Source organism: Leuciscus leuciscus, assembly GCF_965113295.1.
Source record: "Leuciscus leuciscus genome assembly, chromosome: 25".
Taxonomy (NCBI): domain Eukaryota; kingdom Metazoa; phylum Chordata; class Actinopteri; order Cypriniformes; family Leuciscidae; genus Leuciscus; species Leuciscus leuciscus.
Genome location: NC_138724.1, coordinates 22,787,730 through 22,809,386, shown reverse-complemented (window position 1 = coordinate 22,809,386; position 21,657 = coordinate 22,787,730). Strand labels below are relative to the sequence as shown.

The following is a 21,657-nucleotide window of genomic DNA, read 5'->3' as shown; positions in this document are numbered from 1 at the left end:
AATTATAATAAATTTTTATATAATTATGATTATTAAATATTTATCATTTCTATCAGAAGATTAATGTATAATTATTATTAGAATAATTATCAGTTATTGGTATCATCCAAAAATGTCTGTATTGGTGCATAATATATTTGCATCTATATTTGAATGTTTTTACTCTTGTTTATCATTCTAGTAAACATTCCTAGGGCTGTCAATCATCTCATCCGCTCTTCATATAAATTTTTGTTTCATTATTTCTGTCTATCCATCTTCTCCTCATCATTTTCATCCATCCCTTTTTCCAGTTCGTCAGGAGGTGAAGTGGAGCGCAGGTCTACAGGCCATAGGAGAAGGTACCATCATCCATTTTCACTCTTTCCGCTCAGGGTCCCCATCAAACTGTTTCTGAATGGTCCATGGAAATATTTAAAATGCTGTTGTGGTGTGTGTGCACCATATGCTGTGGGAAAAACTGTCACTAACTGATCTCATCAAAACATCCCATGAATCTCTTCGAAGTTAAACACGTTTAGTTTTCAGTGTTATATTAACCTTGTTTCCGCCATGGAATAAAAAATGGAAATTGCCTATATAAACTCACAATTCTGACTTTTTTTCTCTCAATTGAAAGTTGATAAGTCGCAATTATGACTTTATTTCAAATTCAACAAATTCTGAATTTATTTCTCGCAAATCTGAGTTTATATCTCGGAATTCTGAACTCCAAAAAATCTGAATTATGAGATATAAACTTGGAAATGTGAGAAATAAAGTCATAATTGTGAGTTATAAACTTGAAATTTCAGGAAATAAAGTCATAATTGCAAGTAATAACTCGCAATCGCGAGAAAAAAGTCATAATTGCGAGTTCTAGACTTGGAATTGCATGAAATAGTCATAATTGCGACTTATCAACTTTAAATTGTGAGAAATAAAGTCAGAATTGCAAGAAAAAAAGTATTGAAGATTAAAAAGTCTTTGGTAAAGAGTTTAAAAGATTAAAAAGTCGCAATTACTTTTTAATTTTTTATTTCATTAAAAATTTAATAAAATGTAAAAAAAAATACACATTTTATTATTTTATTATAATAATAATAATTAGTAAAAAAAAAAAATTGTTAACGTTGTTCAACTAATAAAAATGTTTTTTATGGTTTTAGTTAACTATAATAACCCTGCACAATGTATCATACAAGTTACGTAATGTTAAATGTTCAAGAGCCTCTTTTAGATCTGGTCTTTGTACTAACAAGTTTCTCTTTTGTCTTTCTATCCATCCATCCTTCCATCCTCCTTTCATGTGCTTAACTATGAAGCATGAGCTGGTGTCCTTCGGTTGTCCTGCACACAGAAAACAACGAAATAAATGAAAGAAGGTAAAAAAAGAGGAAGTGTCTAAAATCTTTAAAGAAAACTACTTCTTGGGTAATGGTTATGGCATGAATTGCATTATGAAAGCACAAATGGTGTGTTGTGTAAAGACGGAGGTGTATGTGGATGGTGTATTGTGTGTTACGTTGTGTTAGTCTACTTCCTTTCTATGGTTTAGTCTTCACTCCTCTCCGGACAAACATCTGAGACCACAAACACTCTTGCAGTCACTTCCGTTTACTTCATTGTCTGAGACAGAAACGGCCACTTTCATGAATCCGTTTAGCCGAACAGTAGATTAAACTACAGTATCACAGCAGATATTAACTAATGTCAACAATGACTAACATATTGATCTGGATCTCAGAACCTGATGAGAGGTGAGATGTTTTTACTTTTGTCTTACCACATTGTCACTTTAAGCGTTTCCTGTTAGAAAGAATTTCAGAACACATCACACTCAACATTTTAGCATGTAGTTTAGATCTTGTACATACAGTGGTCCAAAAAACTATTGGAATACTTACACTGCACTTTAAATGATTGAATTTCATTGCATTCAATGTGGCATCTGCAAACAAATGATTCTTTTTTTCCAGAACTAACTTTTCTGAGCTATTTCAGTAATTGCTTTTAACCATTTGATCCAAAAGTAATTTTCACTGCATCTATGAAGTAACTTGCCCTCAAATTCACACGGGTCTCCAAGTAGATTTATGCACATGACACACTAATGTTTGACTATGAGAAAGTGTCAAAATATATGTACAGACAGTATGCTGTTTATATTATTTAAAACTCAACAAATAACCGTTATTGAAGTGATTGGCTTGCGCTCTTAATATATACAATTTGGTTTGATACTTAATTGAGTGGCATTCAAACATTTCTTTTGTGTCCAAACGCGTGTTTAGGCCACTTTAAAACGTTTTGCATTGATTTTCACCATGTGTAAAATGGCTAACCATTTCTGTGGCAGAGCTTGAATGATTTTGCTTGAGAAAATGTCATGGGCTTGTTGTATAGCGTGCGTCATGGCCAGCTTTCACAGACTGAAGTCAAGCTTTTATTGTCATAATTTGCTAGTTGACTTATGCTTGTTTTCATTTGATTTTATTTATTTTTTGCATGTGAATCTCAATGAGTTTGTGTCTGGCAGTTTATTGTGTGTTTAAATGTCATCCACAAGAAGGTAAAAGATCTTGGGTGATTCAGTGTGTACATGTCGTCACCATCTCACCTTTTTAAAATATCTCATCCGCAAAGACATTCAGGCATAATCACATATTTATTTCCACAGTTACAGCCTGGAAGGACTTGCAGCAGAGAAGGAAGTAAGGAAAAGTCTGATCCAGCATGTAGGGGAGGCCAGCCAGGAACCAAACTGTCCGTCAAAGCTGGACAGAGAAGAGAGAGGCTCGCTTGTGTCCCTGACTGAAGAGGAGCAGGAATCAGACCTGGGCGACTGCAGCAGTTTAGACAGTCAGGTAAAATACCATTTATGAATGGATAGATCCAGCGTTGAAACCTGATTGGTAGTGCAACATTCATAGACATAGACAAAAAGCCAATATATGCACCTGTGACCACTCATCAAATGAATTTTATATGAATGTAACAAAATCTATTAAAACTATATTACTTGAACCATTTAAATTAATATTTATCCAAAGCGACTTACATTTAAGGAATACACCAAGCGATTCATCATAAAGAGGCAATAAACATGAGAAGTGCTAGTAATACAAAGTTTCAGCCATCGTTTAGGATAGTACAAGCTAGAATAGGGAGGAAAATTATTAGAGCATTGACAAGTAATATATTTAAGTAGATGTTTCTCTGTGATGGTAGCACAAGGCACCTCTCACTTACTGACCACAGGTTCCTGGAGGGCAGAGTGGAAATAGGAGGGGCGGAGCCTGTGGCCATCATGTAGGCCAGCACCTATGTCTTCAACTTTATGCAAGCTGCTACCGGAAGCCAGTGCCGAGAGATAAACAGCGGTGTGACATGGGCTCTATTGGGTTCGGTGGAGACCAGTCGAGCCTCTGCGTTCTGAATCATTTGAAGTGGTTTTGATTGCACATGAAGGGTGTTGCAATAGTCCAGCCTAGAAATGACAAGGGCCTAGACGAGAAGTTGTGTTGCATGCTCAGTTAGGAAGGGTCTGGTCTTCCTGATGCTGTGCAGTGCAAACATGCATGATGTGCCTACATGCTGTTGTAGCAATGAGATTTTCGAAGGTCAGCTGGTCATCCAAAATTACCCCAAGATTTCTGGCCGATCTCAATGGGATTACTGTCGCTGAACCCAGCTGGACGGTGAAATTGTGCTGTACTGATGAAGTGGCTGGGTAGACGAGAAGTTTTGTCTTTGCTAAGTTTGCTGAGTTGCATGTGTTTGCATGGTCTTTCATCCAAAATGTCCACTAGGCAGTCTGAGGTCTGTGCAGCTACCATGGGATTGTCTGGTTGAAATGAAAAGTAGAGCTGTGTGTCATAAGCATAGCAATGGTAGAAGTAACCTGTATAATGGGTCCCAGTAATGTAGTGTATATGGAGAAGAGGAGGGGTCCAAGAACTGAACCCTGAGGTACCCCGGTGACCAGTTGATGTATTTTGGATTCAAAAGACCTACCTGTAAAATAAGATTCAAACCAGCAAAGTGGAGTTCCAGTAATGAGGGTGGAGACAAGGATCCGATGATAAAGTGTAAAAAGCTGCAGATAGATCTAGTCAAGTCACATTTATTTACATAGCGCTTTTTACAATACAGATTGTTTCAAAGCAGCTTTACAGAGATAACAGGAAAATAATGCGACAAAGTTTGTTTCCAGAATAAAGCGTCACAGTCCAGTTTAAGTGAGCTGAGTGATATTTCCTTTTTGTTGTAAAAAAAGTTATTAATTTTAGGGATGCACCGATGCATCGGCTGAACATCGGTAACGGCCGATATTTGCCTCGTTAACTGCCATCGGCCATCGGGAAATAAAAATGACATTCGCCGATGTCACATGGGCGTCAGTTTGGTTTGATATGCTGGGGACAGAGACGCATTCGGAAGTGCATTTTCAGAAGTGCTGGGTACAATGACGCATTTATTTATTTATTTTCTATGAGAAAACTCCTTTTCTCGAGAAAAGAACGACCATATGGTGTGTAGCAGAAGAAGCGGCGGAGTATGCACGATCCGCGAGTGCTGAAGACGTTCTGCACGGCTTTGATGGGTGCGCAGGAGGACACAAATGGGCGGCGACTGCTTCTTCCAGTGGGGGGAGCTTTTCCCTCAGCGCCGTCAACAGATAGAGCGTTAACTGTACACACCGCCGCAAAGAAACTCTGGCCTCCCTGTCAAGGACTCTTGTCAAAAAGTACGGGGAAGCTTGACCGCTCTGAATAGTGAGTGAGAGCGCGCGCGCTCATTCTAGGATAGTGTGATCAAGAGCCGAAAGACTTGTATGTTTCCGTGGCACAAAAGAAGGAATAAATAACAAAAAGAAAAAACATCGGCATCGGCATCGGCCATCGGCCAAGTTGTTATGTTAAACATCGGTATCGGCCCAGAATTTCCCAATCGGTGCATCCCTAATTAATTTAGTTCATATGTATGTATGTATGTATGTATATGTGTGTGTATGTGTGTGTGTGTGTGTATAGCTGCTCTGGAGAAAACCGTGTTGTCGTCGTCCAGCTCAATTCAGTTCTCATATAATGGTGTCAATGCAGGCAGATCAATATTATTGTTGAATATTAAATTAAATGTTAAATTTGATGTCCCCAACTAAGCAAGCCAAAAGCCAATGGCAACAAAGGTGAAAAAGGCGAGAGTGGAAAGGAACCAAAACTCCATCAGGTGGCAGAATGGAGAAAAAAACCTTGGAAGAAACCAGGCTCAGTCGTGGGGCCAGTTCTCCTCTGGCCAACAAATGAGCAGTGTATGATATGATTCAGGCAGCATTATAGGTCAGAAGTCAGATTGGATTGGAACAATCAGAATATTATCCAGTTGCATCTGGTTAAAGATCGAAGTCATCACGCCGGTATGGAGACGGGTTTGTTGAGGGTCATTGCCGATGGCTGTCGTGTTGATGAGGCCTTCACAGGGGAGAGTCTAGTTGACACGATCTCTGCTGACACTTCAGGGATGCGTTGTGGTCGTGTCTAGGCGCAGGTCCTCCATCTGATCTGGATATAGACCCAGATCCGACTGACTACATCATGCGTTGTTGTCGTGTCTAATATAATTTTATATGTGTATGCCAGGTTAAAGAGATGTGTTTTTAGTCTAGATTTAAACTGACAGAGTGTGTCTGTTTCCCGGACAAAGTTAAGGAGACTGTTCCAGTTTTGGTGCTAAATAGGAAAAGGATCTACCGCCAGCAGTTGATTTTGATATTCTAGGTATTATCAACTAGCCAGAATTTTGAGATCGAAATAGACGTGAAGGACAATAATGCGTTAAGAGCTCGCTCAAGTAATGCGGAGCTAATCCATTTAGTGTTTTGTAAGTAATCAGCAATATTAAAAAATTATACAATGTTTAATAGGGAGCCAATGCAGTGTTGACCTAGCAGCATGAGAACTATGAATTTGGAATTAGCTCTTGCAATCCGTAGAGATTCAATAACCGACAGCAAGGCAGTCTCGTTTAAATCGCCACTTTTAAAACATAATTGGTTATCGTCCAGCTTTTTGTTCTGTGAAAGGAAAGATGAGACCTTATACCAAAATATATTATGTATGTATGTATGTATGTATGTATAATTTTTGTATTCATTTATATTTTAGTAAGTTAATTTAAAACCATTACTTTGTAGAATTTTTTTATATATATATTTATCTTAATATTATAATATTGTTATTGATATAATATATTATTTTGATTTATATTCGTTTTATAAATGTATTATTCAAACTATTTAAACTATATTACTTTTGTATTTTTTTTTTAAATATTTTAATATTTGATCATATATTTTTACATTTATTTATTGTTGATATGTTTATGACCACAATAAATTTCCATGAAATTTTGTAGTAATAATTTCATTGCATTTAATTACATTGATTGACTTATTTGTCATGTACGCTGCTTTCAGAAGTCCATCCATTCTGGAAGAAGATGTGTCCCACCTTCACAACCCATTCTCACCAAGTCTGTCTCCATGTTGGCCATCAGTCAGAAAGACCTGGATGGTGAGTTTAAACACCCTCTCTGGTTTTCTATTCTGCGTCTCACTGTGCCACTCTGAGCTCTGCAGCACTGTAATGCAAAAATGTATTTTGTGTTTAAAAAGCAATTTAAATAAAGCATATAAATAAGCTTAGATCAGATGTTGCAGAGTTCAGACCGTTTCTTTTCTCTGCTGATCTCTTTTCATGCCCTTGTGGAAAGAGAAGTAGTGGAAACATTCAGTCAAATATGACCACACACTGACCACTCACTTCCTGCCAGTCATAATCTAACACCCTGATTTCGTGTCCTGGGATTTTTATACTACAAAAAATGTCCTGTATCAACTGGGATTGTTGGTATTCTTCAACTCATCAGATTTGGACCTGCCGTGGTTCCCTTTCACTGTGGTGTCTCTTTAAGGGAGTGGACATTTACTAGCAGTGTATTAGCACCCAATTTTAATATAACGCCTGCTTTGATCTTTTTTGCCCATGTGATCATGGAACCAACCAGCGATCGGACGGCCACGACCCAAGCGGCGAATCTCCTTCTCCTTCAGCATCTCGCCCTTGCTCCCCAAATCTAAAACTCTCTTTTCTATTGGCTCTTCATCCAGTGATGAGGAGGAGGCAGTCAGTAAGTAAAAGAATATCCCACAATGCCTGGCGTGGCCCCTGCCCGACCCCTGCTTAATGTGAAGTGTGCCCCCTACTTCCCTTGTGTCACTAAGTTATTGATCAGACTGGCCCCTTGAATTATTTTCTTAAACACCTATTCAATATAATTTTTTTATTTTTTTATTTATTTAAATTGTCCCATGTGTTGAGTGAATCACTTTTATGACAGTGTTGAGTTATTGATCTGCCTAAAACTTTTTTATCTAGCCGGATTTATCTAACCTATGGGTTATAAAAAATGGTAGAAAATTAACACTGATTGACTGAAGTGCCAAAATAATAAAATGTTTATTTTCGAAATTCTCTACGCAATAACTTAATGAACTTTGTGTATAATGTGCATGTTGTCTGGTGATGCATTTATTGCACCTTTTATATCACTTTTTGATCAAAACTTTGAAGAGAATCTTGCTGAGCGGGTTAAAGTTAGTTAAGTTGTTGACAAGTTTATAACTTGCTTTCTGAACTATAATACATCTGGTTTACTGCCACAGATATTCGAGGTACTTCACCCCCTTGAGTACTGTGGTGGTTTGTTACCGCCGCAGTAACGCAACGACGCTCATTAAGTATGTGCAGCGGAAGCGCGTGCTTGCGACGCATTTGCCAAGAATCCTTCATAGTCCCTCGTCTGACAGAAAAATGGTATTTTAGTAAGCACATTCTTTTACTCAAGTCATTCCTGCGGATTATTGGACGGATGTCACGGATAGGGTCTCCCAAATGAGACATTGCCACGTCTGTATAGTTTCTTTCCATTGGCACCATCTCTCGCCATGTCTTTCAAAGTCATTCAAATCCACATAAACACATTTCATAGCACTGCTTTTAGATTTCACAGCTGCTTAGAGTTCCTTGTAAAAAGAAATGTCTAGATAGCCAAAAAGGCATATAAAGCTTTCACCTGAACATGGCAATTCCAAGCAAATATAGGCTTGCATCAATGGTTTGTACAGCATTTTTTGTTTAATGGTTTGTAAAGCTTAATTGTTTAGATATACATTACATTTTATATCTTAATATGCAGTGTAAATTATACTGACCCTACAGGCTAAAGCAGTAACTGTCAACAGTAGAACTAAGAATTTTTTTTTTTTTTTTTTTTGATCTGTACATAGCTGAGCCAAACCCATCTGTCAGAGGTATCATAAACAACCTACTGTACAAACACAGTGTAATAGTTTACTATAGAAGGCAAAAACAATATAAGCAAGTTTCTCCAGTCTTTCCAAAACATGATTAGTCATTTCATCTTTAACAGTTTTTGTGGTTGCAGAACAATGGATGCTTTTTCAATGTTGTATAAATGTGCCATTTCGCTTGAAAAATTGCCTGACTTTGTTCTCTGCAGGGCTGTGCCTTAGAGTCTATACATACCACAAAACTGCTTGTGTAATTTCTTTTGTACAAGTACAGAACTCCAGAGAATCACAGCAAAGTGATTAATAATGTCAATCGATTGTTTTTCTCTCGTTTCAGGATTGGGCTCGTTCACAAGTACATCAGGATCATTGGAGTACAGGTATGACACCTGCATCACATGCTAACAGTGTTAACGTGTATATATTTTAAAATTTAATATAATCTAATTACAAGTATATAATTTTTGGATTCTGATTATGTAATCCAGATTACAGTTAATACCCAGCACTGTAAATGAAACCAAGAAATGTTGTGTCCGACTCAAAACGCATGTATAACTACTAGGCCACAGCTCCAACAGTATTGTCAGTTTCCGATTTCCCCCTTTTATGTTCCCTTTTGTCTCATTCAGTATATCAGAAGAGGATCCAGGTCCGTTACGGAGTGACAGTGAAGGCAAAGTTGTAGGAACCAAAGTGAGCAGGACATTCAGTTACCTCAAGAGCAAGATGAGCAAGAAGAGCAAGGTTGGTATATAATGGATTAGAGGTTAGGGTTAGTTTAGGATATATAAATATATTTACTGCGTGTCAGATCTCATAAGTGGAAACAGATGTCATCATTTATTATGGCACATCTCCTTCTGAGATAATGCAGCATGCACCTGCTCTTTAACTTTGAGGTTTTCTGTGGTTCCTGTAGATGATGAGGTCGCTGATGGTGTGAAAGCGTTCAGCAACCCCTGCACTATCTGAGGATGTTAAATGTTTGCAGGTTGCTCTTGTGCAGGCAACGTTGTGCACTCTTTGTCTGTGTAAGGGCTCACAGTAGGGAAGTTCAACAGGATGTAGAAGCAAGCTGTTGTCTCTATATGGCTCTGTTTAAATATACCCTCTCACTGTCTCATAGGCTTTACAGCTCCTGAAATTCTGTGAAAACAAATACATGTTAAAATCTATTACCACACAGTTTCAGAGAACCGTAATGACATATTTTAGTTGTCTACTTGAACCAGCCGGGCCACCATATATGGTTTAGTTCTTTAGATATGATTATTTAGGAGACCAAAGAATACCATAGCCTTGACTTATGCTTAACCATATGCTTTTGGTAACTAGGTCAGTGATGTAGACAGGAAATGCATTTACATTTTTTGTCGTCACATTGTCTCCTTGGGTCTGAATTAATTGCAGTGTCGATTGGAATTTAGATTTAGATGGAATGGGCAACACAAAGCAAACAAACAAGTTGTCTCGTGTACTAGGGACGGTCTTTGGTAAAAGGAAGTGCACTGTGTCTTTAAGTTGAGCCCAAATGTGAAAGACGACTGAAAGAAACTGCAGCAGTCACTTCCTCTGGCTGATTCGCCTGCACTCCGTCATGGGAACTTGTGTGTTTGTGTAGACAGATACAACCTCATCTGCTATACCTTCAGGCCAGTGCACTCACTGGCTACCAGCATCTGGGATGTCTATGTTGTGTCGTAGGTTTTTACCGCAGGGGCGGTCACTGAAGATCAAGAATACTGGTGGTCTGGGTGAGGTAGGACTGTGATACCACATATTGTTACTTTTATACTGTTCTTGTTATAAGTCTTTTTCATCATGAACATTGAAAAGAGACATTTGTCTGATGCACAGTAGTGGTGTTTGTGAATATTATGTTTAGAGGTTTGATGTAAAGTGTATTTAATTGGCTTTGCAACTTGTTTTAACTTTTTTTATGCGCTGAGATCATCGTTTCACCCCAGTTGAGAAATACTTGAATTACTTTTGTTGGTTTTTTGTTTTTTATTGTTGGACTTATTGTTGGCTTTGACATGTTTTTACAATTTAGGCTTGTTTAAACTCTTTGGGAAGTGCATTTTGACCCTCTTCCTTCCAATACAATTTTTAGCCAAATTACTTTTTCTAATGTTGTGATATTAAGCCACCCGACCATACTCACTGCCATACTAGTTCAATAAATTTGCGCACATTTTTCACTTATTTAGCAGGTATGGGATACTAAGAATTAGCTTATCAGACACCTTTTAATCCTTTTGAGTAATTTTTTTTTTTTTTTTTTTTTTTGCTTGCCTGTGATCATAATCTTGGTACATTACTGTTTGCTGTAGGAGTAGATCAGACAGGATTTTGTAATCAGGGTGTTCTGTATAAATTGCCACAATCCGTGGTTTGTGGTTCCACTTGAGATATCTTTTTCTCAAATGCATTACTGTAATTGGCTGTGGTTTTGACACATAATGCGCTGTCAGAGAAACAAGAAGGATGGATGGGGGGATGGGGGGGGGGGTGTATGTGAGGGTGAGGGTGAGGGTGGGGGGGGGTGGATGGATGGATGGATGGATGGATGAATGCATGGATGGGTGATGCGGATAGATTGGATGGATGGATGGATGGATAGATAGATAGATAGATAGATAGATAGATAGATAGATAGATAGATAGATAGATGGATAGATGGATAGGTGGGTGATGGATGGATGGATGGATGGATGGATGGATGGATGGATGGATAGATAGATAGATAGATAGATAGATAGATAGATAGATAGATAGATAGATGGATAGATGGATAGATAGATGGATAGGTGGGTAATAGAATGGATGGATGGATGGATGGATGGATGGATGGATGGATGGATGGATGGATGGATGGATGGATGGATGGATGGATGGATGGATGGATGGATGGATGGATGGATGGATGGATGGATGGATGGATGGATGGATAGATGGGTAATAGATAGGTGGATGGATGGATTGATGGATGGAATGGTGGGTGGATGGATCGGTAGATGGATGGATGTATAGTTGGGTGGATGAATGGATGATAAAGTAGGTAGATATGGTATATGTTGATAATGTAGCGATGGATACATGTGCAAGAGATGTTGAGAATGTATTGAAGTGCGTTTCATCCCTGCAGTTGGAGATGAAAGATGAAAATGAATGAAAGTATTGATTGTGGAGCTGATGAGGTTTCTCCTCTGATGGATGCTCAGTAGTGGTCTGCTGACACTGTGAGTTTTATGATGGATGTGCCCCGCTCCCATTTAATCTCACATCTGTGTCGGGACCCCGCTGTAATTGAGTCTAATGCACCGCTCTGACTGTCTGCCAGCTGCTGAAAGCACTGTACATCACACAACTACACTTACAGTTATTTATTCACCTTTTGTTTTTGTATTTTGCAGGAGAAGGAGAAAGATAAGAATAAGGAGCGTGATAAAGATGCCAAAGACAAGGAGAAGAGATCCTCAAATGGGCATCTCTTCACTGCCATCATGGCAATACCCACAATCCTCTGCCATCAGTGCAACAAACCCATCAACACTAAAGATGCTTTCCTCTGCACCAGTAAGAGCACATCCCTTATTATAGAGTATAGAACTCTTTTCTACTCTATAATCCTCTTTACTATTCTAAACTCTATTGTCTACTCTTCTTTTCTGTTTTATATTCGTCTATCTTATTCTCTTCAATACTCTTCTTTAGTTCTTTACTGTTTATTCTACAACTATTTTAATCTTTTGCACTCTTTCCTTTATGCTCTCTTTATTCTTCTATTGTACTCTAAATTCTACTCATCTACTATGTCTACAGCTTCTACTCTTCTTTTCCATTGTATATTCTACTCTTATACCCTACTGTTCTATAATCTATTCCAATCTTTTCTACACTTCATACTTTACACTTATCCTCTTTACTTGTTCGTTCTGTTCTATATTCTGCTCTCTACTCTATTCTGCGTTATATACTCAACTCTATACATACTATACTCTTGATTCTGTTCTATACACTCTACTCTCGTTACTATTCTGTACTTCATCTATTACTCTATTCTAGTTTGTACTCTTTTTCTGTGTTCTACATTCTATACTATTCCATTACACTCTTATTTCATAGTTTCCCTACTTGGGGTCACGACTTTTCTAAATGTGTGGAAAAAATAACTTGCTTAAATCAAAGGAAAAATAATTATTTATTTTTCAGTTGACTCTTATGAAAAGATTTTAAATGAAGTAAGACCAGATCTAGTTTTAGAATTTCTACCCAAGATAAAATTTAAACCTTTTTAATCTCTTTCTCGACATGAATTTAGCCAGGGTAGCTGGCATGGCGTTAAACTATAAACAAACAAAGGAAAATGACAGGATGAATACAACTTTATTCTAAACTTCATACGAACAATAATATTCACATTGCTAAAATCACTCCTGATATAACACTCCTGAACAAAGAGGAAACCGCATGCAATTTGATAATAATAATAATATTAAACTCAATACAGATACAGGGTACTTCTGTTTTATTCAAATTTATTTTGATCGCTATCAGTTGTGTTTTATATTAAATGAAATGTGTGCAAAAACAAAACGTTGTTAAAATACTGCGTTGTTCTACTCTTTGCACTCGTTCCGCTTTCTTTTGATTTGCCATAGGCTGGTGTCTTTTTTTGGCACTTCCTCCTTTACTGACATTTGCAGTGCAGCCGTGTGCTTCAGAATTTTATTTACCGCTGCGAAAGTTTTTTATTTTTGCAAAGGCTTGCATCGCAGGAGATTCACACAGGAAGTGGGTTAAATAAATTCAATCCATAGAGAAATTGCCTACAGATTGTCTCTAGAAATAACAACGCTATTTTAATTAGACCGTCTGCCTTTGCGTTCTTATTTTTGATTATAAGCCACAGATTTCTAGAGAGACAATGTTGTGTACAATATGTGTGGAGAATTGGGTTGATATGCGTTTCAAAATGAGATTTTTTAAGAAATGAAGGGGGAAAAATGGAGTCAGAATCATGGCTATCTGCCCAGTCTGGCATTACACAGTGTTGCATCACTCTGTCGCTCCACCCGCACACAGCTGGCGAGGTTCAGCTCCTCACTGAGACCAGTCAGTGCACTGGAACATCCGCCGTACTGTAGCGCTCTGTTTATTGTTCTCAGAGGATGTGCTGGCAGACTCATTACCGTTTCCTCTCATTTCCCAAAAGTGACTGACACTAAATTTTTTTTGTTGATGCTGGTTTGATATTATCTCTGAAAGTCTGGTCACAAAATAGATTAAGCATTTTTTTTGTGGGTAATGTTTGTGTGTGTGGTAATTATTTAAAGACATTTATTATTACAATTCAAAAAATTCAAAAAAATAAAAAATTACCTTGAATTTTACATTCTTGGAAATGTGCAAAACTGCATTTAAAAAAAAATAATAAAAAAATGGGTTGCCTGAAAAGAAATTACTTTTCTGATGATGTCATCAAGGCCATGTAGGCGGGTAAAAAAAATATTATTAACCAGTAATATAGATCTCTAAAAGCCTTTTCAGCAAAAATATTATTAACAAGTAATGTCATAGCATGACTTTCACTGCAAATTCATTAGTTGAAAAGTTTCTTAATTTCTTCCAACTCAATAATCTATTTTACCTTTCAAAAAACAATAATAGCTGTTTTCTGTTTTAATAAGTTTTAAAATGTAATTTTCAGCAGCCATTAATCAAGTTTTCAGTCACATGATCCTTCAGTAATTTTCTAATATGCTGATTTGATGATAATGATGAAACGTTTCTTATTATCAATGTTGAAAGTGGTGCTGCTGCTGCTTAATATTTTTGTGGAAACAGTGATATATCTTTAATGAATAGAAAGTTCAATAGAACAGCATTTATTTGAAACGATTTGTAACCGCGTAAGTGTCTTTACTGTCACTTTGTGTCTTTTGATCTGTTTAAATTGTCCTTGCTGAATAAAATGATTCATTTTATCATTAACCAAAAATATTTACTGACTCCGCACTAATGTATGCTTGTTTTCTTATAAAATAGTCACTTTCCGTGACTGTGTGGGGTTTGCTTTTGTGTAGGAGTGGGGAAAGTTGTGAGCTTGCAGGGAAAATATCATAATCTCTACGCCCTCGGACATGTAGGTAGTTGTAGGTCTAGCAGCCCTTGGGGCCATCATCCACACAATCTCGTTTGTGGTTTTGTTTTTTAAAGCTTGTAAATCTCTTTTGGGTGTGTCTAACTCTGCTGTAGTTTTTGTGGTCATGAGGTGCAAAGTACACTGTTAGAGAAAGGCAAAAGAACCATCCGTGCAGGTATGTTTTGACTGAGGATTAGCAGCATTAAAGTTAGCGTTTTTGTTTAGCATTACTTGTTTAGCATTGGTCATACATTTGAAATAGCCAATCGCTTATGGCATATTGTTTCTGAATTTTAATTCAAATTAACTTCTGAAACTCACAATTTTAGCTTGTTTTCATAGAGAAAATGAGTATAAACAATGACTCAACCGAAGTGTTTGTAGCTAAATTTGTGGTAAACATCAGCTGTTTGGCAGAGGTGGAGACACGCAGGAAAGGACTAATCTCACTCTCTCCTACACGAACGGGGAAGCAGGAAATGGCACAGTCTTAGTATTTTGCCACTTTTTTCCATATGTTTATTTCGTTTACTGCTATTTTACAGCTTAAGGCTCATTCTATCTGCTTTTGAATGAGATCAAGTGGAATATTGCTTTAAACTGATGGATTAAGGCATTTGCATTCAGGACTGACCGTATGGTTTGTGTGTTTGTTTTCAGATTGCAATACACATGTCCACAAAGGTTGCAGAGAAAGTCTTCCTGTTTGTGCTAAGGTCAAAATGAAGGTAATTCATTGACTTTTATGTTGGATCTCATATGACTGTCATAAACAAGGACTATTGTGTTTCATACGTTTCTTTGTTGTATTCAAATTATGGTCGTTCTATGACCAAAACTGTAGGAATAATATGATGAAAGATAATGTTTAACCTAAAAATAAAGATTATGTCAGTGTTTACAGTGCTCATATCTTTCCAAACCTGTATGATGTTATTCATAAAAGTATGGCATGAGTGTGATCTTTCATTTTTTAGTCAACTATTTAGTTATAAAAAATTAAAGGTTAAAATATTTCTTTCAGCAGCAAAAACAGCAGCAGACCGTTACAGATTCTGCCTCGACGCCTGGTGTCACTCTTCGGAGTAAAAGTAAATTCCTCACACAATCATGTATTTCTTTGTTTTATGTATTTCTCCTTTATTTGTATCATTAAAAAATATGACCATTTGTTGTTGATCTGTTTAGCCCTACCGGCACGGGAACGGCCATGGTCCGCCATTTCTGTTCCTGATGACCAGCCCGCTCCTCTCGCCCCTCCTCGGAAAAGCCCCAGCAGTATCATGTCTTTCAACAGCAACCCGCTGTCCAAGAGCATGTCCATTAATAACATTGCTGGGTCAGTGCCGTTGCTAACTGAAAACATACAGATGTTTTTAGATTTAATATTGAAATTGCTCTTAAAATCACGTTTGCCTCTTTGTTTATTCTTGGAGACTTACAGTATTTCATCTATTTTAGTTTATTCTTTACCGTTGCATTTAATTCATCATTATTAAACCTTTAAGAATTGTGTCCTTAATATTTTGTTTGTATGGTCATGGTTTTATGTAATCAGTAAGGCTTTAAATCATGCAGTTTACAATATATCTTTTGCTCTTTGTACATTCAGACAAATGGAAGACCCTCCTCTAAAGACTTTGAAGTTTCTGTCCCAGTCTACTGACTCCCTTCACAAGACCAGTAAAGTCACCGAATCCACAGAATCTCTTACCGATGAGGGTAAGTCTCTTCATCTTGTACTGGAATCATTACTAGAGGAAAGGCCCGTCTTGAGTCAAGTTATTGAATATTTACAGTAAGGTTATTCATAATAAATTTGTACGGCAGGTACAGAGATGATGGACAATCAGTTGATGGGAGAATTTGAAGCTGACACCAAAGAGCTGGAGGCAGATTCTTGGAGCTTTACGGTAGACAAGAAATTCCTGAAACCACTTAAAAAGGATGTTATCAAGAGACAAGATGTCATCTACGGTAAGAATAACAGCAGACCCTCCCAAGAAGCTTCTGCTTTCACTTTCAAACCTTGTGAGAAATGCACAAATTATACAAGGTCATTAACACACTTGTAAGGTCATGTGGTAAAGTCTCTTCCCCCTTTCATTTTCAGAGCTCATCCAGACGGAAATGCACCACGTGAGGACCTTGAAGATCATGGCTGATGTTTACAGTAAAGGACTACTGAGAGAGGTTCAATTGGAGGTCCAGACTGTAGAGAAGATGTTTCCAATGTTAGAGGAAGTTCTGGACCTGCACACACAGTTCTTCTCACACCTGCTCGAAAGGAAGAAAGAGTCAGGGAGCCATGAAGAGGGCGGCTTTGTTATCCAAAAGATTGGCGACATTCTGGTCTCTCAGGTAGGATCAGGCTCAAACCTGTGGTGGAGCATCTGTAGAAAGGCATTGATTTGTAATGTCTGGAGCATTTAGTACAAGTAACGTACAATTTTTCAACTCTTTATACCTCCGTAGTTCTCGGGTTCCAGTGCCGACAGAATGAAGAAAGTCTATGGGAAGTTCTGCAGCAGACACAATGAAGCTGTGAACTTCTACAAGGAGCTTCACACCAAAGACAAACGTTTTCAAGCTTTCATCAAGGTAGCATCTCAAATTATTTTGCCTATGCACATTTCTCAAATAGACAAAAATGTTTCTAAAAGTAGTCTAAAGCGTTTAATCTTTCCCTTCTTTTGTTTATTTCTCAAGACTCTAAAATGGAACCGCTCCCATGTTTTACATCTGTTTCTATTTTCCAGAAAAAGATGAGCAGCCCTGCTGTCCGACGGCTAAGCATTCCTGAGTGTATATTGTTAGTCACACAAAGAATCACAAAGTATCCTGTGTTACTACAGAGAATACTGCAGCACACAAAAGGTACAACTACTTACTATAGCAGTCAGGCTATTTTAATACCCTTATTTGTGGTGCTCCAGGTAATATTGTTTCATGTTTCATGACAGAAAATGAGGAGGACCATGCAGACATAAGCCAAAGCCTGAGGTTGCTAAAAGAGGTGATTGCTGCTGTTGACAATAAAGTGAATGAGCATGAGAAGAAAAAGAAGCTAAAGGAAGTGTACAGCCGGACGGACAGCAAGTCCATCATGAGAATGAAAAGTGGGCAGATGTTTGCCAGAGAGGATCTGTTACGTGGGCAGAAGTTAATTCATGACGGGTCGCTACAGCTCAAGAATACAGCCGGCAGGCTCAAGGGTGAGAACCAGTGCAATGGGTTCATTGGTGAACGAATATATCAGCAGATAAAAATAAGTTAGAAACCACTCAGAACACTGCAACCGCATAGCAACACCCCAGCAACTACATAACAGAAAAAACATGATAAAACCCACTCATAACACCTTAGCAACACCCTGGCAACCACCTACAATGCCCCAGCAATTACGTACAACAACAACATGCTAAAAATACTCTCAGAACACCTTGGCAACCACATAGCAATGCACTGGCAACCACTCGCAACACCATGATAACCACATAACAACAGCAACATGTTAAAAACCACTTGGAACACATTAGCAACCACATGGCAACACCCTGGTAACAGCAAACGCAGAAACAAAAAAAGCTATACACATTACCATATGATTAACAACCACCTGGCAACCACCTTCGAGACTTTATCAATCACATAACAATAACAACACACTAAATAAAAACTCAGAACACCTTAGAAACCGCCTATTAATGCCCTGGAAACCAATCACACCACCTTGGCAACCATGTAACAAACAGCTACATGCTAAAAACTACCCATACACTTTAGCAACTACATAACACCCTAGCACTAACTCTCAATAGCACAGCAACCACATGGCAACACCCTAGAAACTATTCACAACACTTTAGGAACCGCAGAACAGAAACAACAAGCTTAAAACCATTCAGAACACCTTAGCATCTTTATAACAACGCCCTGGAAACCACCCACAACCACCTAAATTTATGGTGGCTAGATTTACATTCACAGTTTATTCACATTTACTAGACTTATTCAGTCTAGTTATTCAGTTCAAAAATACAGAAAATGGATTAAAAAACCTTGACATTTCACTGACAGAACGCAGTCATGTCTATCACCACAGAAACACACACCCACACTAACACAAACATGGCCTGTTTTTTAATCTGATGTGTTGTTCTCCAGATGTCCAGGCTCTGCTGCTGAAGGATGTGATTGTGTTCCTGCAGGAGAAAGATCAGAAGTACATATTCGCCTCTTTGGTATGTTTATCTTTATGACTCTTCTCGTGACTCCCAGAACAGTGTTCATCAGTAATACATATTTACTTTACACTTTGTTGTTTGGATGCTGATCCAAACAATCTAGTATTGTGTAATGTCTCTGCTGCTCTGTCAGTGCTGGTTTTAATTGGAACATTGTCATATCAAGGTCTTTGGCACTTTCTTATTGTGGCCTATGACCTCACTATGATTTTCTACTCTCATCTCATCCTCTTGTTCTCCACTCTCAGGACCAGCGCTCCACCGTCATCTCTCTGCAGAAACTCATCTTGAGGGAAGTAGCCAATGAGGAGAAAGGTCTGTTCCTCATCACGGCCGGCATTGAGAAGCCTGAGATGGTAGAGGTGTATGCAAGCTCCAAAGAGGAGAGGAACACGTGGATGCAGCTCATTCAAGAGGCCATGCAGTCAATGTGAGTCTTTGAATATATACAGCAATATTTTATATATATATACAATTTATTTATATACATAAATATATATACTAAAGTTATATCTCACTAAATATATACGCTCACTAAAGTTAACATTTTAAAAACTAATAATTTAATAGCACTGTCAAATTTAATCTTTAACATTTTAAAATGCATATATATTTTTCATAATATACATTATAATGTTGTAATGCACTGTTTGGGGGTTTTATGTTTAATTTATTTAGATAAAATAATTTAAATGATAAGTTAAAATAATTGTTTGCTTAGCATAAAATAATTGTGACTAAAGACACTTTAAACTTCACAATTTGTGAGAGCTGGTAGTCTTTCTTTACAGACTCTCAATTTCCTCCAGGGAGCGAGATGATGATGAAGGTGTGCCTAGTGAAAACGAAGAGGACAGAAGACTTCACGAAATCAAAGTCAAGGAGTTGAGAGGTACAGAATTCCATCTTCCTTTCTTTCTTTTTTTTTTTTTTTGTAGATAAGGCTACAAAGTTTGGGTTTAGAGAAAAAGATTTATTTGGAACATAAAAATGCCCTGACATTCTTTCCAATTGAAAGTCTAAAAATTAATGGACATTTCTATTGAATACAGTATTTCATTGTATAATATTTAATTGACAAGAAATTGCTCTTTTATGAGTGCAGTCTGTTTACAATTTAACAAAAAATTGTGGTGAATAGGATGACTGAAAAACACATGAAAAATTCAATGGTTCAGAGGAGTGTAAACTGCTATTTGCTCCCAAAATGAATGATGAAATGAATCTTTGGTTGCTCATCCTAAAATGAACAACTGTCTTTACAGATCAGCTGCACAAGAAGGATGAGCAAATCTTGAATTTACTGGAGGAGAAAGTGAAGTTGTTCAGGGACATGTGTGACGTACCCGACGAGACCGGCCTCCACAACAGAATGCTCTTCAGGGCCACGCCCGATGACATCACCAAAGGGGAACCAATCATGAACGAGGCTCTGAAGGAAGGTGAGACAACTACACTGTAAAAAAAAAAAAAAAAAACATTTGTTGGCTTAACTTAAAGTAGGCTTAACCAGCTTAACCAGGTTGCCTTAATTTTGAGTTCATTGAAATTAAATAATTGGGTTAATACAATAAAGTAGATTGGTTTAATAAATAGAAATTCAAAATATTATGTTATCTGAGCCACATTAATTATCTATGTTGAATTGACAAAAGATGAAAAGTTGTGGTGATAAATCATGAAAATACTTTTTTACAGTTTAGGACAGTTATATAATGCTTATTATCTAAGTCGGAAAAAAACACTGGTCGTCTTACAAACATATGGCAGCTAGTAAACTGTGGATACTTGGGGAATATGTTTTTTATGAATATTGCAATCTTAGAGGGCTGAAATGTAGAACATAATTTGGTTCTTAAATGACTCACTGAACTCGAGGGTGTTAGCAACATGTTGCATCACCTTATAGTACAGCCTGTGCGTATGTTCCCTGGCCAGTTACACAAGCTTTCTTAATACAAATCACATTCAATTTGTGAGCGTCACAGTCTCAGGGAAACTTCAATACTGGCTGTGCTTGTAGCAGGTACTAGTTTTTAATAAGTCAATAAATACTTGCTAAAATGTATTATATACAGCTAAAAAAAAATGTAAAAAAAATTATATATATATATACACACACAAAATTATCGGTTTGTAATGCGATGTTATATATATATATATATATATATATATATATATATATATATATATATATATATATATATATTTGCTGTTTTGTTTGCACATTCCGACCAGCCTAGCATAGCAACAGTGGTGCAGCCAATGGTGTGAGTTTGGGGGCGGGGCTTTGTGCTGACCTGTAGCAGTAAATGGTAAATGGTAAATGGACTGCATTTATATAGCGCTTTCACAGACCCAATGGCCACCAAAGCGCTTTACAATATTGCCTCACATTCACCCATTCACTCACTCATTCATACACCGACGGCGGTGTCAGCCATGCAAGGCGATGCAGCTCGTCGGGAGCAGCTGGGGTTAGGTGTCTTGCTCAAGGACACCTCGACACTTGGTCAGGTGGAACCGGGGATTGAACCACCAACCTTCCGGTTTGTAGACAATCTACATGAACCACTGAGCCACTGCCGCCCCCAGTAGGGGAAGTGATTGGGGAAACCTGTTTGAAAATAAAAATTGCTGTTAGTGAAACACAAATTAGAGCCTGTTTATACCTGGTCGCTAATGCTATTTACTGATCGGATAGCTATCTGATTGTTAATCAGCATCAGCACTGGTATGATCATTTAGTCTTTCTATTTTTAATGAAGATTACCGTATTTTGAGCTTCAGGATGTGACGCCAGTAGCGCTCATATAGCCTATAACACGCTCACATGTTTATGTTTTACTATTTTGTAAGGAGTAAAATGTACATATGTGAAATGTACAACCAGATTCATTTACACT

At 37.6% G+C, this 21,657-nt stretch overlaps 1 protein-coding gene across 6 annotated transcripts in view; it reads left to right on the top strand.

Moving 5' to 3' along the window:
- akap13 (A-kinase anchoring protein 13) overlaps positions 1-21,657 on the top strand; it is a 95,075-nt gene that overhangs the window by 63,533 nt on the left and 9,885 nt on the right. For 3 of the 6 annotated variants that reach the window (XM_082160180.1, XM_082160177.1, XM_082160178.1), the window contains exons 12-31: positions 294-341; positions 1,305-1,364; positions 2,660-2,846; positions 6,458-6,554; positions 8,691-8,733; positions 8,986-9,100; positions 11,773-11,935; positions 15,165-15,232; positions 15,529-15,595; positions 15,693-15,843; positions 16,117-16,226; positions 16,335-16,481; positions 16,618-16,865; positions 16,980-17,105; positions 17,264-17,381; positions 17,468-17,719; positions 18,672-18,748; positions 19,000-19,181; positions 19,543-19,643; positions 20,017-20,193. In XM_082160180.1, coding sequence (XP_082016306.1) covers positions 294-341; positions 1,305-1,364; positions 2,660-2,846; positions 6,458-6,554; positions 8,691-8,733; positions 8,986-9,100; positions 11,773-11,935; positions 15,165-15,232; positions 15,529-15,595; positions 15,693-15,843; positions 16,117-16,226; positions 16,335-16,481; positions 16,618-16,865; positions 16,980-17,105; positions 17,264-17,381; positions 17,468-17,719; positions 18,672-18,748; positions 19,000-19,181; positions 19,543-19,643; positions 20,017-20,193 — 2,537 coding nt within the window. The remainder of the gene's footprint in view (positions 1-293; positions 342-1,304; positions 1,365-2,659; positions 2,847-6,457; positions 6,555-8,690; positions 8,734-8,985; positions 9,101-11,772; positions 11,936-15,164; positions 15,233-15,528; positions 15,596-15,692; positions 15,844-16,116; positions 16,227-16,334; positions 16,482-16,617; positions 16,866-16,979; positions 17,106-17,263; positions 17,382-17,467; positions 17,720-18,671; positions 18,749-18,999; positions 19,182-19,542; positions 19,644-20,016; positions 20,194-21,657) is intronic. The other 3 variants (XM_082160179.1, XM_082160181.1, XM_082160182.1) reach the window with 3 other exon arrangements.